The sequence below is a fragment of the Protopterus annectens genome, chromosome 1.part0 (assembly GCF_019279795.1).
Source record: "Protopterus annectens isolate FY-2018-M chromosome 1.part0, PAN1.0, whole genome shotgun sequence".
NCBI lineage: Eukaryota > Metazoa > Chordata > Ceratodontiformes > Protopteridae > Protopterus > Protopterus annectens.
In genome coordinates, this window is record NC_056725.1 from 1,421,697,205 (window position 1) to 1,421,713,042 (window position 15,838).

At 41.6% G+C, this 15,838-nt stretch overlaps 1 protein-coding gene across 1 annotated transcript in view; it reads right to left on the reverse strand.

Moving 5' to 3' along the window:
• Positions 1–15,838, reverse strand: part of SNX14 (sorting nexin 14) — a 1,453,711-nt gene that overhangs the window by 833,404 nt on the left and 604,469 nt on the right. The window contains exon 10 of the mRNA XM_044067476.1: positions 12,935–12,993. Coding sequence (XP_043923411.1) covers positions 12,935–12,993 — 59 coding nt within the window. The remainder of the gene's footprint in view (positions 1–12,934; positions 12,994–15,838) is intronic.

Sequence of the window (15,838 nt, forward strand, 5' to 3'; positions counted from 1 at the left end):
TAATAAAAGTTTTGTTACTACCGTGTCTACGCCTGCTTTGTTGACTACGACACCTCTTGGATTACTAGTTTTCTCTGAGTGTCGTTTGTGGTGCACACCTTTATGGTTACTTATCTATAAAATTCCCTTAGAACTTAAACTTGTAACATAGTGGGGCTAAAACAAAGCGATTGTGCAGAGACAAGCTCAGACCAGCTAGTTTGCACATTAAATAGCACTACTATTAAACCATAGCCCAATCTAACCTACTGTAGTGCCAAACCCCAGAGACCTGTGTATAACCTAGTCCACAACCTACAGTAGACCATCCACATACAGGTCTGAACAACATGGATATGCAGTTTACGAATGTCTTCATAGCCAGCTTGGTAGATCTGGTCATCCTGAGACAATGCAGCAACTGTCCCATGTTCACAGACATTTAAGCCTTAAAGTAACAAACATCATATGCAACAGATGCACATACACAATTTCACTAGAGGCAAAAATCTCCCATACAAAAAAGGTTGTCAGGAACCCACACACTACATGCACTACACACAGTGTCCACCACATACACAGATCAACTTTTGCTGAAAAGCAATCTTTCCAAACCTAAAAGACCTCCCAAGCCTATAAACAGCAAACGCCCATCCTCAGAAATCTCTAAAGCATTCACCAAAAGCAACATCACACACCACACATACACCTACACCCAGTGAAGCCCTAACAGCAAAGCCCATAAAGCAAGCAGACACATTACCCTAGACTCTTGTTATATGGGATGCCATTGTACAATGCAAAGACGCCCCACTCACCAGACTAAACAATGAGAAGAAAACAGTTAGTTACTTATCTGGAGCCAGGATCTACCAAGTTACACACTCAAGTCACTATACCACAGATACCAGTATGTTTCTATCATAATCCATGTAGTCATCAACAAACTGAGATGTACTTCCCTGGACTACAATGAAGACAGACATTATTGATCTCTCTGAATGCATGTTTCAGGCAGGTATGTGTCTTGCACTGGGCAGCATTCTACGTTCACCAATGATGATACCACAGTATGAACAAAAGATGGCGGACTTCAATAATTAGCTTAGTTTCTGGTGTCTTTCCAAAGGAATTAAATATCTGTCAGCATGGGACGACATGGTTAACAATCGACATTGCTTTGCAAAGGATAGTCTGCACCCCTCTTCCCCAGGTTTCCAAATATTGGCTAAAAAGTTTATCCACCCTTTAATGCCTATTTGTAAGTGATGCCAAACTGACAAATCTACAGATATAGCAAATAAAACCCAAAGAAACTTAAAAGTATTACTGCTGAATGCCAGAAACCTAAACAAGAAACTCCACACTCTACAAACTCTGCTCACTCTGGAGAATACAGACATATGTGCTATTACAGAGACATGGTTTAAATCTGCAGAAAGTTATTTGGCAGTGATAGGGTTCAGTGCCTTCTGCACATTTAGACCATCAACTGTATAGACAGGGACAAAGGGTGGAGGAGTCTCAATCTATATTAGCAACAAGTATAACTCTAAGTTGGTGAAATCGGATGATGTCCTAGAATTTATACATGTGTAAATCACCACAGACAAAGTCCCATACAATTTTCTGGCAAGCTAAAGGTTACCCTCAATGTCTCTAGAATTCCACAGCTTATACCTACACCTACTGAAGACACACACACCATTAAACCAAATGCCCTACTCATAGAAGAATTTAATTACCCCCTGTACAAACTAGGAAACACACACTGCCTCTAACTTGCAGGCAAAATGATTCCTGGACTTCATTAACACACATACACTTGACCAGATTGTGTGCGCACCCACCACAGGTTCAAACATTCTGGACCTGATACTCAGCAATATGACAAAGGACCCCCCCCCCCCATCCAGTGTCAGGTCCTCACTGGCAAGGTCAGACCACAGAGTTGTCTCTTTCAAAATAAAAAACAACTTACTAATCCCAGCAGACCCTGTAACACTTAAAATCTATTCCAAAGCAAACTACATGCTATTAAGTGCCGAATAAAAAAAGTACAGTTTTGTACCTACCATAAATGTAGATGTCCGAACAGGATAGCATCTGCAGTCATAACAAATGGGTTGTCCTGTCGTCAGGCAGCCCTTCGGTCGGCCGGATTCCAAAGTCTGGGTCCGGCTTCGGCTGATGTCGCACTTCACCCGACGTCATCTCTGCTGGTCTTCGGGTATAAAGGCATCAGCTGACGCCATTTTCCTCAGTGTTTCTTGCCCCAGATGCCAGTTGCCCTCTTGGAAAGCTAAATTTTGGATAAATGCCAATGTTTCCAAAAAAGTAGAAGGCAAACATAAAAATAAGCATGTATGTACATATATACAAACAAATACACCATAAGAGACTCCCCCCTAGCTAGCTATTAGGAGGGTAAATACCCTAGGAGTACCACAGAGGGGAAGGAGGGTGGGTAATCCTGACTGCAGATGCTATCCTGTTCGGACATCTACATTTATGGTAGGTACAAAACTGTACTATGTCCTTCAAGGATGCATCTGCAGTCATAACAAATGGGTAGAATACCATAGCCAAACTAGGGGTGGAGGAAGAAAAAATTATGGTGTAGTTAGGATCCCTTGCAGTACAGCAGTGGCAAACCCTTCTTGGGATCTAGAGTATAGAGGTAGATTATAATGCTTGGCAAATGTATGCACGGAGGTCCAAGTAGCCGCCTCAATAATGTCCTTGGTTGCCACTCCTCGTAAGAAAGCTGTGGTAGTGGCTGTTGCCCTTGTAGAATGAGGTCTTATGTTCTGTGGAATTGGTTTTCCATGGTAGGAGTAACAGAATCTTATGCAATTTCCTATCCATTTAGAGATTGTCTGTTTGGAAATTGCTTTTCCTTCCCTTCCTGTTGCATAGGCTACTAAAAGCTGGTCAGTTTTTCTGTTACCTTTGGTTCTGTCCAGGTAGTAGCGTAACTGTCTATGTACATCCAAGGTATGCAGCAGTCTTTCCCCTGTTCTGTGGGTTGGGAAAGAAGGTAGGTAGGTGGATTGCCTGGTTTAAAGACACTCTGGACACCACCTTAGGCATAAATGTAGGATTAGTTCTCATGGACACCCTATCTTGATGGAAGATTAGGAAGGGTTGTACTGCCATTAAGGCCTGTAGTTCGAAACCCTCCTTGCTGAAGTAATTGCCAGTAGGAAAGCAGTTTTCCATGATAGGTGTTGAAGATCTGCTGTTGCTGCTGGTTCAAATGGAGGGAGTGTTAATTTTTCTAGCACAAAGTTCAAGTCCCATGCTGGTAATGGTGGTTTCCTAGGAGGTTTTACATTCTTGATCCCTCTGAGGAACTGCCTGAGTAGAGGATGCGAAAAGACAGGTGGATCGAAGCTGTACTCTGCTGAAATAGCTGATGCATGTATCTTGATGGAGGAATAGGACAGGCCTGTATGTAGAAGCTCTGCCAAGTACTCCAGGATGTTAGCAATATCTATGTTCGACACATCTTTTCCTCTTTCAGCACTCCAGATGACAAACCTTTTCCATTTTCCTGCATAGTTCCTTCTTGTTGAAGGTCTGCGTGCTTCAAGGATAATGTCTTTAACCCTTTGGGATAGGTCTGGGTTAGATGCTGCTATGTGATGTTCCAGGCAGTCAGTTGCAAGGTTTTTAGGTTTGGGTGCATGATGTTGTAGTTGTTCTGAGTAAACATCAAAGGCATCAAGGGTATTGACCACATTCTCCCCCGAGACATGCTCCTTAGCAATGGATACCAGTGTTGTCTTGGCCAATTCGGAGCTATCAGGATTATCCTTGGGCATTCCTCTCTGATTTTCAGTAGTACCTTGTGCATCAAAGGAAGAGGTGGAAATGCATATGCTGCCAGGCCTTTCCAACTGAAGGATAGAGAGTCCACCTTCCATGCAAGTGGGTGGTATGTCCTTGTGCAGAATTTTTTCAGCTGGTGATTGAGTGGGGATGCGAATAGGTCTATTTGTGGCATTCCCCATTTCTTTGTGATGGCCTTGAAGATGTCCGGGTGTAGCATCCATTCGTGAGCATCCGAGGTGGTTCTGCTTAACATGTCTGCTAGGGTGTTTTCTTTTCCCGGCACAAATATTGCCTGTAACTGGATGTTGTAGCTCAGAGCCATATTCCAAAGGTCCAGAGTCATTCTGCATAGTGGGTATGAATGAGTGCCTCCCTGTTTGTTGATGTACCACATGACTGTGGTGTTGTCTGTCCTTATCATTAAATGGCCTTCTTTGAGGAATGGTCTGAATTTCTGGATTGCTAGTTTTACTGCCAGCATTTCTTTTTGGTTTATGTGCAGGTGCAGCTGGTCTTGAGTCCACAATCCTTGTATGCATTTGTCCAACATGTGCCCCAGCCTAGGTCTGAGGCGTCTGTTGTGATGGTTTGGCTTGCTTGAAAGTTGTGGAAGGGTAAGCCTGGGTTTGACTGGCATGCTTGAGCCCACCATAGGAACTCCTGTTTCAGGCATGGGATTAGTGGGATTTCGGTTTCTAAGCTGTGCCTGTGTTGAGACCATAAATTCTTTAGGTACCACTGTAGCTTTCTCATATGCAGTCTGGCATGTGGGACCAAGATTATGCATGATGCCATGAAGCCCAAGGCCTGCAGTACTTTTCTTGCTGTTAGTTTGTTCTGCTTTGTTAATGCCAAGAAGTAAAGAGGGAGTTGTATTTGTTTTTCTGCCGTTAGGAATGCCATTTGTTTTACTGTGTCCAATTCCGCACCCAAGAATGTTCTTGTTTGGGATGGTATCAGTCTTGACTTTTGTAAATTGACTGTGTATCCCAGGGCTTGTAGTAAGCAAATGACTCTTTGTAAATCTGTTGTCAGCTTGCTTTTGTTGTCCGCTTGTAACAGGCAGTCGTCCAGGTATGGATAAATTTGGATTCCCTGTAGCCTGCAGTGAGCGATTACTGATGCCAGGCATTTTGTGAATACTCTGGGCAGTAGATAAGCCAAAGGGCAATGCTGAGAATTGATAATGCTCTGATCCTGCAAGAAATCTGAGGTATCTTCTGCAATTTGGTCATATGGGGACGTGCAGGTATGCCTCCTTGAGATCTAGAGTTACCAGCCAACACTCCTTGCCCAGCATGGGAAGAAGTTGCTGTAGGGTCAGCATTTTGAATTTTGGGACAATGATGTATGTGTTTAAGACAGACAGGTCGAGAATAGGTCTCCAACTTTTCTCTTTCCTTGGTACTAGGAAGAGTCTGGAGTAGAATCCTTTGCCCTGTTCTGTTATAGGTACTCTTTCCACAGCTCTCATCTTTGTTAATTCCGCTATCTGCTTTAGAGCTTCTGTTTTTTGATTTGGAGGTAGGTTTGGCATTCCTCTTTTACTGGTAAGGTGTGGAAGTGGAACCTGTAGCCTTGGTCTATGGTTTGCAAAATCCACTTGTCTTTTGTGATATAGTGCCAATTTTTTTAAAATATGGCTAACTTTCTGCCTAAAGGTGCTGCTATTTGCTCCCTGGTAGGCGGTGTCAGAGCCAAGTCACTGTGATTGTCCTGTTGTAGTGGCAGTGGTTGTGTCTGTGCCTCGGTTATTGCCTTGCCACTGTCGTCCTCTGTAGGCACCTCCTCTGGATTGATTTCTGCCTCTAGAGCGTCTATTCCTGCCTCTTTGAGATTTTGAGGAGTCTGGAAAGGACCAATTTTGGCCGGCCAGCTCCTGCTAAACCTTGGGGCTGAACCTGTAAGAAATCCTTAACTGTTTGTACAGATTTTGCCTTCTCTTCCATTTTCTTCATTACTTGCTGAGCAGGTGTACCAAATAGACTGGTCTTATCCATAGGAGCATCTAACAGCTTTGCTTTAACATGATCCGGCAAGACCTGTTCTTTCAACCATGCATGCCTTCTTATCACTGTGCCAGTCATGGCTGATCTAAATGAAGCCTCCAGTGCATCATAGCCACATTTTAAAGAATGGTTACTAACCTGTTGGATGTTATTTACCATTTCTAAAACATATTTCTTATCTAAGGAGTCATCAGAGGACAGCTTCTTAGTTAACTGATCAAGCATAAACTCTTGGTATTGGATCATATGAAACTGACAGTTTAAAGCTCTAGCTGAGAGAGTAGCAGAGGTGTAAATTTTTTCCCCCATCTCTAAGGACCTGGATTCCCTTTCAGAAGGAATAGGGTTTTTGCTGAGGTCGAGGCTACTGCCTTAGGCCCCTGGGATATAGTCTCAGGATCTGCAAGTGGGGCCTTGTATAGGTGGTGATGAGTGTCTGGCACCCTGTAAAATCTATCTGGTTTGGCAGGGGCTGGAGGTAAAGTATCAGGAGCGGTGCAAACATCATTAAATGCATCATCCACAACAGGCAGTACTGGAGGTATAGCTAAGGGCCTATGTTGTGGTAAGTGCAGAAATGTCCTAAGCCTTTTTCTTGAATCTGAGAAATCTTGTCCCTGCCATTGGAATTGTTCTCTCATGGCATGTAAGGTTTCCCCAAAGGAAAATTCCTCTGGTGGAGAGGCAGATGGAATGGATTCTTCAGCATCTGAATCTTCATAAGTAGAAAAAGGAGCCTCTGGCTGGTCTGTAATGTCTGAGTCATCCGCAGAATCATCAGAGGACACTGGCTCGGGGGGGCTCTGCCCTAGATCTCTTTTCTGGGGGCTGGGAGGCCCTGTCTGGGTGAGATTGGGATCCTCTAATTAAGGATATTAAATCCTCTGCCAGAGTAAGCATTTGTGAACTAGAAGTGGGCCTGTGTGAAGGGGGCTTAACAGGCACTGATTTAATAGTTTTGGCTGCTTTAGCCCTGGCAAAGGCCTTAATAGACATGGCTGCAGGAGGCCTAGCAGCACCACGTGCTGGGGTAGAGACATCCAAAGGGATGGTGTCTGATAAATCACTAGGAACCACAGTAGTAGGCAAAACTTCTGAGGCCGATTCAACTAAGGTAGCAGAAGCCTCAGTAGTAGTCATGGATTCGGCTGAAGATTGACCGGCTTTCTCGGTTTCGGCCGAAACCGAGACACTCGCGGCTTGCTTAACCGTGGTTTCGGCCGAAACCGCGGACCGCGAGTGTCGGTCTTTTTCTTTGCGTTTTTTAACAATCTGGGTAGTCGGAGGATCCGACGGCATAATATACGCAAAATCTGAGCCAAAAAACTGTTCAGCAAACTCCGACCGACGCCTAAGCGTTCGGTTGAAGGAAGCACAGGCCGAACAGGCTGCTACGTCGTGGTCTGGGCCTAAGCAAGGCAGGCAGTAAGAGTGGAAATCTTTATGAGGTATTTGTTTCCCACAAGTTAAACAGTTATTGACTTTTTCTGACATCGGCTGAGGCAAGAAAGAGTCCCCAACGGGGTACTTAGCTTTTTAGAAGTCTTCGAAGTAGTATTCGGTAGTAGTAATCTCTGGATCTGACCGACCGGCACTTGCGAACAGCTTCTGCTTCGGGCGCCACGCGGCAAGAAAGACTGAGGAAAATGGCGTCGGCTGATGCCTTTATACCCGAAGACCAGCAGAGATGACGTCGGGTGAAGTGCGACATCAGCGGCCGGACCCAGACTTTGGAATCCGGCCGACCGAAGGGCTGCCTGACGACAGGACAACCCATTTGTTATGACTGCAGATGCATCCTTGAAGGACATCAAATAATGCAACCAAATATTTGATACCACGGAGCTCCAATAAGTGATCTAACTCCTTTGTATGCTAATAGATGACTACCACATCCAGGCACATAACTTTTTTCCAGTCACTGATACCAAAAGGAGTGTAACTGCACAATTCGCTCGTTATGTTACCTCCTCTGAAAAAATATAAACAGCTGTCCTTGCTGTAAACAAAACAATTCCTTTTACAAACTTCCAACGCACACCCTCGAATTACTTTACTTCATTAAGCGTAACGGTCAATGTATACTTGTGCCCCACGGCACAAAAATATAAATCTTACTGTATACTCTGGCGTGCTATGGTATACACAATACTGAAGTCTCCTCTCGAAAGGAAATGCGACCAACTGTTCAATACTTCTGAACTTAAACAGTTCTTTTCAAGGACTTCCAGCAACCATATTCGGCTTGAAAATTTTATTGAGCTTGACTATCAATAAAATGCTGATACCTCCAAGGAAACCGAAGGATGAGCATACAATACGTTGAAGCGTACTGTTATACGTAAAAATAATAAACTGATAAAAAGCAATTAATACGCTAATAAAACCAGCTTGTCCTGTACATCAAATGCAACATCTGAAGATATGCAGACTCAATAAGTTGTCCATAAAATTGACCAGATATCCAACAAGTAATCCAATGACTTCGGTTGGTCGCATTTCCTTTCGAGAGGAGACTTCAGTATTGTGTATACCATAGCACGCCAGAGTATACAGTAAGATTTACATTTTTGTGCCGTGGGGCACAAGTATACATTGACCGTTACGCTTAACGAAGTAAGTAATTCGAGGGTGTGCGTTGGAAGTTTGTAAAAGGAATTGTTTTGTTTACAGTAAGGACAGCTGTTTATATTTTTATCAGAGGAGGTAACATAACGAGCGAATTGTGCAGTTACACTCCTTTGGTATCAGTGACTGGAAAAAAGTTATGTGCCTGGATGTGGTAGTCATCTATTAGCATACAAAGGAGTTAGATCACTTATTGGAGCTCTGTGGTATCAAATACATGCTATTAAGTGACAGTTTATCATAATTCAGTGCCTCTCGTGTATGCCCAGTATTGCTCTAGAGTCAAGCAACTCATGCAAAATTGTTCACAGACCCCGAACAAACATGTGAATGGCTGTACAGAAGCTGCTATACCTACAAGAAATGAGCCCAAAACATACTCCAAAAACAAATCACGCAGGTAGAATCCCAACCTTAACAGGATACATAACAAAAGGAAAAAAGTCATGGTTAACATCAGGAAGAGCAACTCCCATAATGATAGGAGCTCTCTAATTAAACTAGATAAAAAACTAAGAGGAGTAATTAAGTCCAACAAGGCCAATTATGAGGTCACAGGTTAAAGATAACCACAAGGCATCCTTACAGTTATGTCTAAAACCTCAAAGGAAGCACACAGCAGTGTGGCAAACTGGTGGTCAATGGTGCCACCTTCACTGAGCACAGCAACATAGCAAATTTGCTGGCTTACAAATTCAGCACAAACTTCACCCTTCTAGTCCTCCTGCCTCTATTCATGAAATACCTACTAGCATAACCTCCCCCCCCATTAACAGAGAGGAGGTCCTGGCAGCACTCGCTAAGGTCAAAAATACATTCTCAGTGGGCTTCAACAATATATCGGGATGCCTGCTAAACAGCTTGAAACATGACCTAATAGGACCACTTGAGTCACTTTTCAACAACAGCCTCAAAACAAGCTTTGTGCCACAAGAATGGAGAACTGCAATGGTTATCCCACTTCACAAGGTGAACCATCAACCAACGCTGGAAACTAAAGACCCATTTGCCTGATTAGTCTAATATGCAAAGCAATGGAAAGAATTATCATGAAAATGATCAACAAAGACATAGGCAACCTTCAGACACTGGATTCAACTCAGTTTAGCTTAATCAATGGAAGGTAATGCTTACTAAACTTGGTGGAATTCTTTGAGAAAATCACCAACGCAATGGATGAGGGGAAGAATGGTGCATATATCCTACCTGGACCTGGCTAAGGCATTCAACACAATACCCCACACAGGTATAGTTGACAAACTCACTGAACTATATAACTCTCCGGATTTGCCAGCTGGCTCACAGACAGGATGCAGGAAGTCAGGATTGGTGAGATCACCTCCTCTTAGAGACCAGTCACCAGCGGGGTATCTCAGGGCACTGTGCTGGGACCTCTCCTATTTGACATGTATTTCTCTGAGGTAAAGGCAAATGTCAACAGTTGGAATGCCCACAAAGGTTCCTTACCAGGAGAGTCCAGATTATAAACACATTGTCCTATACAGATCACATTAAAGCCCCATCTCAATACTCAGCATTGAGAGGCAATCTATGCCTGTCATGCAAAACGAACAGCATCAGAACTAATATCATAACTAGGGTAGGGCAAAGGGGGCTGCTGCCTTGGGCACAAATGCAAGAGGGTGCGATCAGATTATCTTGATTGCTCTTTATTAACTCATTCACTCCAGTGAGGCTCTGGAGATTTGCACTATAACTGCCAATGGGCAGAGCCTAAGCCTTTTGACAGAATCAAATTATGTCCTCACAATTCACATCTCTGGAACCACAGGGATTATGAAAGACGTATAAATGGCAAACTGTTCAGCACAAACTATTTTTATAGTGGTAGCATTCTTTAGGTTCTAAGTTTTAAACCAAATTTTATAAGTCATAAACACAGTAACTATTACATCTGCAATATTTTGTAAACAACTTACAGTATCTCAACAACAACTCAAGTTAAACACACACATTGCCAGCAACTTTTTATTTATCTATCTTGAACTTTCATATGAGGATAAGGAGTTCTGTGTTACTTGGTTGCTGAGATATTTAGAAAAATGTGAAAATTATATCTATATAAATTAACATCATAAAAACAACAGTTACTATGTAGTTACCTGCACAAGACATAAGTTATAATTTAATTCAGTTCCATTGCTATTGTGTAAGCTTTAAGATATAATATTTTAAAACCTTGTACATAGCATGGTTTTGGAATTACTGATGCAAATATGAACAAGCAATATTTGACGCCTAGAGGCATCAGTAGGAGTTAACTGCAGATGTACCTGGAGACGTCACTCAGATGTAATGAGTTAATAGTGCTACTGCCATAACGTCTTTTAAATGCCAATACTGCACTTGCTGTACTGTTATAAGCAGTTTGCTATAGTTCAAACCAAACTATTAATTTTATTTACACTGCCTGTGCATAAAATCTAGCATCTACTTGCTGCAAATGTAGCAAGCAGTTTGCTACATTTTAAACATTTTTTTAACACAACTTAAATGCTTTTGCACGGTGTTCCCTCTGCATAAACTGTAACATATGCTTGCTGCAATTTAGCAAGCAGTTTTCTACAATTTAAAAGGGAAGATAACATTTTTGTTCTTTTTTTTAATATACAGACCTGATCATAGTCATGCTCAGTGGGTGGTATAAACTGTAACATCTGCTTGCTGCACATGTCACAAGCAGTTTGCTACAGTTTAAACTGAATTTTATTTTGACTAACAAGTGCTTAGGTACTCCATGTTCCTTTTGCATAAACTGTAGCAACTGCTTCTTGCAAAGAAGAGCTTTTCTCCTTTCTTTTTCCCCCCTTGGCTGAGGAAGTAGAGGTGGGAATGTGGTGCAAAAACTGGACCTGACTGGCTACTGCACCAGGAAACAAAGTTGACCTTTTTTTTTTTTTTAATAACTGTTCATATCTCAAAGACATACTGTAGGTGGATTGGACATTCTACACTGGCCCTAGGTGTGAGTGTGTGCATGTGTGTTGTGCCTACTGTGGAAGGTTGGGCGCCAGGCTGGCAACTCGAAACTGTAAAACTCCACTGCCAATCATGAGCGGACAGGTGATCCGCTGTGACGACCCTTAACCAGGAAAAGCCGAAAGAAGAAGAAGATTCAGTGGAGGTGTGGGAGTGGGACAAAGAAACAGAATCTAGCTGGCTGGTTGGCTCCAGCATTTCACAAGTACCAACCATTCAGCCACTAGGTCTCACACACTTTTTTTTTTTTTTTAAATCATCAATTTTGTTAAGGGACACCAGATCAGGGAATGTTCTGAGACACCAGACTGGGGAATGGCTCCAGGCATTTGGTGACCCAGCTACACCTCTGATTAGAACTACTAGATCCAAGGATTTAAATTTTGCTTGCAACATAAATATGACATGTTGGTGAGACACATGTCTCAGAGAATCCACATGCTCTGGAACAGACTTCTCATCCATATGAAGTGCAGTTCATCTCTAACCCTATTTAAGCATAGCCTTGACTGACAGATGGGAAGTCGGAAATTCACTGTGGGTCTGACCCTTATGTCTCTGCTAGACAGAGGCAGACAGTAATGCTTAAACTAATATACTCCCCCACTTAACCTCTAGATACTTCCTAACTTAACATATCCCCCATAAACATCCATGATACATAGGGGCACCATAGGGTTAGGTTGCACGGATAAATTTAATAAGGCCCTGGTGGTTGTTAGCCTAGTACATACCTATGATTCTATGAACCACTGTTAGTCTGCTAAATCTATGTATCCATGGACTACAATCTAATACAACACTGTTCTTGTACCTTTTTTATGTGCCACCTTGTTTTGTAACTTTGTTGTACTTTGCAACTCAGGCAAAGCCTGCAGTTTTGTCATACTTGATCAGTGCTATGCCACAGCAAATAAACAACTAAACAATCAATTTAATTATTCAATTAATTATCAAAACTATGCACAGCATATCATGCAATACAATTAACATGTGGTTTTCCTCACTAATGTACAAAACACAAAAAAAAACACTTTGCAGCAAAAAATACTCCTGCTTGCACAGAATGGACAAGCAGAAAGACACTTTTTTTCCTTTTTTGCGTATGTTGTCTGGTTTATAAATGAACTGTGCATGTGTATGTTGAAATTAAGCTGTAAAATTCTAATTTACAGTTGACATCAGGATATCCACTTGAATGTTTAGATCACAGAATGAACATTTCTGTTGCACAGGTTACCACAGACTCTTACTGAGACACAGCTTGGGGCTATTCTATCCTGTGAAAAGCTGTATTACAGTGTAAGTTATGAAAGTGATGCTCATTTGAAAATCCACTTAGATCTAACAGACATTCCAGCGGAACTCTTCTTAGGCAGCATCATCCAATTCAATTTTTACAGTGACACTGATTTAATCCAAGAAGAGTGCTTGGACTCCCCACATTTTAAAACAAAAACAATGCAATGTCATTTCTTTACCTGCTAAGTCTTGAGTTGCGTGCAGGGGACTCTGCTCCTCTCAGCAGCTGTCTAAAATACTAAAACAACAGTCCAAATGAGAATACAGACTTACTGCATTTGCATTTCAACTGTACAGACTTTCTTATTCCACAAATCATATATTTTTAAACATGCATACACTTAGACACTAAACATGGCACTATGCAAGAAGCAGTCAGTAGTAAAACTTGACTTTACTTAAACAGAATATTACAAATTTTATAAAAGCCAATTACAATTGTAGCTAATGAAATGCAGATGATTCTTATTCAGCAGACACACAATAACAATGTAATATTTATTGACAGCTGGCATACTCGATATTGCCCTTTTCTACCACTTAACTCTACCTCTGTTGCAGAACTATATTTGTGCCACAGCAGTAAGAAGGACAGTAATCATTCAGGTGCAGGGTTGGTTCCCATTTCATTCTGCACACCATTCATTTACACCATTACTCCATTTATTTGCGCAAAGTACAACCTACAACAATTTACAGTCTGTGACAGGCAAGAAGGCTTATCTGCCAAAACCACAAATCTCTAGCACACATTTTTGGCTCCTATGATCAGAAGTGATTAAAATGCAGGGCTGCAAAACATGGGACTAGGTCTGAGCCCCATTAGGTGCCACTTAAATTCTGCATCACCCTAAGCATGTTTCATGTGCTCCTAAATCACTACTGAAAAACAGACTTCTGATCACTATGCACCTGCTTCATAAACAAAATAAGATGTTTAACAAACACACATTGGGCAAAGGAAATGTCTTCATCCGAAAGTGTCCTAAAATCTAACTTGTACTATGGCTTGACTTTCTCATGAACTAAAGAGGTTACTGAGTCTAATGGACTTTCAGCCTGCAAAGACATCTCCAGCTACTTGTCAGTAAGTAGACCTTATTCACAATAACTTGGACAAAATAATATCCTAACCATCACAAAAACTACCTTCAGAAAAACTCTCAAAGTTGTGGGCAAGATGGCATACACATTATAGCAGATCTCAGCATACAATCTTTTTTTTTCTGTTAACTCCTAATCCAGAACTTACCTATACAAATATGTTATTGATGCCACACCTAGACAACACCTGGGTATCAATAATAGCAGAAAAGATACGGACAAAAAAATCTCTGTCAAAGCAACATCCACCTACAGGATGCATCAATATATACCAGCTTAAAGAAGAATTAAGCTGGAACACATTCTACAGTGCTACCAACACAACATCAACAGAGACCTCATACTAACAGATGATGTGAACACCCCGTGAGAGCTGACACTTATTCTGTTTACACCAATTAATTTCCCCTCCAAACCAATTCAACAGGACCACCTGCTAGAAACATTTGTTTGCCTCGTGTCAACAAATCCTACAATATTGAATCAGCAAGCATAATGCTAGAAAACATTAGTGATCACTTGCCTACCTTCTCAATTTCTTCACATATCAAGCCCTTAGTTGGCATCAGCAGCACAATTAGTCAAATCATGACTACTAAACATTTACAGAGCAGTTAGCTAGTAGTGACCCATCGCCTATATTCATTCTCCCTACTTTGATAAAACTCTGTTTTACTTAAAAAAGGACCTTCCTAAATATACTGCAAATATTCTAGATATCATGGTTCTTCTACATACGGTAACAATAAAAGCTTACTTATAGCCCTATTAAAAATAAAGGCAAAAAAGATAGAATTTGACAAAATGTGGTGAAAGTACAGTTGTGTAAAACCTTACCATAACAGTAGATGTCTTTCTTTTCAATGTTGCAGTATTCATAACATAAGGGATTTCCTGCAAGGATAGCCCAATGTCCGGCCAGTATACCAAAGCCTATAGTATCTACAGGCATCATACATCACACATATGATCCCCTCACAAGGCACAGGGCATAAAGGTGACAAACGGATGCACACACTTTGGAAATGAAAAGCCTCAAGAGGAACGGAATGTCCCTAGGGACCAGGAAAAACGTGCATTCAGGAGAAAAGAGAGAAGAACAACTCAACAAGGAGAAAGGGTAGAGCAGAGGGGGCAGGAGTGAGCGAGCCAAATACTGCAACAGTGAAAAGAATGACATCTACTGGTATGGTAAGATTTTACACAACTGTATTATGTCCTTCCATATCACTGCTGAAGTATTCCTAACAAAAACTCAAGAGGAACCCTGTGAGGAGGATGGTACTGAAGAACCTCAAGAAACCCATGCAGGATAGCCCTGGCAAAGCAAGTTCTGGCCCTGGAAATAATATCCAACTTACAATTCTTAGTGAAGGTATAGAGAGAAGATCAAGTAGCAGCCTCAAGTATGGAAGTGGTTTCCAGCCTCTTGAAAAAAAGCATCAGAGGAAGCAAAAACTCTGGCAGACTGAGCTTTTACTGAAGAAGAAAAACATTTGCCATGAAAGGAATAACAAAAAGAAATGGGTTTAGAAATCCAGGAAGAGATGGTCTGCTTAGAAACAGCTAAACCAAAACACCTGGATGAAAAGAAACAAACAGCAACTCAGATTTGTGAATAACTTTAGTTTAACAAAATAATATCTGAGCTAATTATGCAAGTCCAAGGTTGGAAGAACCTTCTCAGTGGCAGACTACAGGAAGGAAAAAGGAAGGTAAATTAATAGATTAAGTGACAACTCATTGACCACCTTAGGCATAAATGAAGAATTAGAACAAAGAGACACCATGTTCCTTTGAAAAACTAAAGGAGAACAGCCATAAGAATCTAAAGTTCAGAAACCATCTTGTCAAAGAAAAAGCCAAAAGAGGAACAGTCTTCCAGGTACAAAGTTGTAAGAAAGCTGAAGCAACAGGCAAAAAGGAGTCTGAGTCAATTTTTCAAGAACCAAACTGAAGTCCCAGGAAGGCGGAACAGG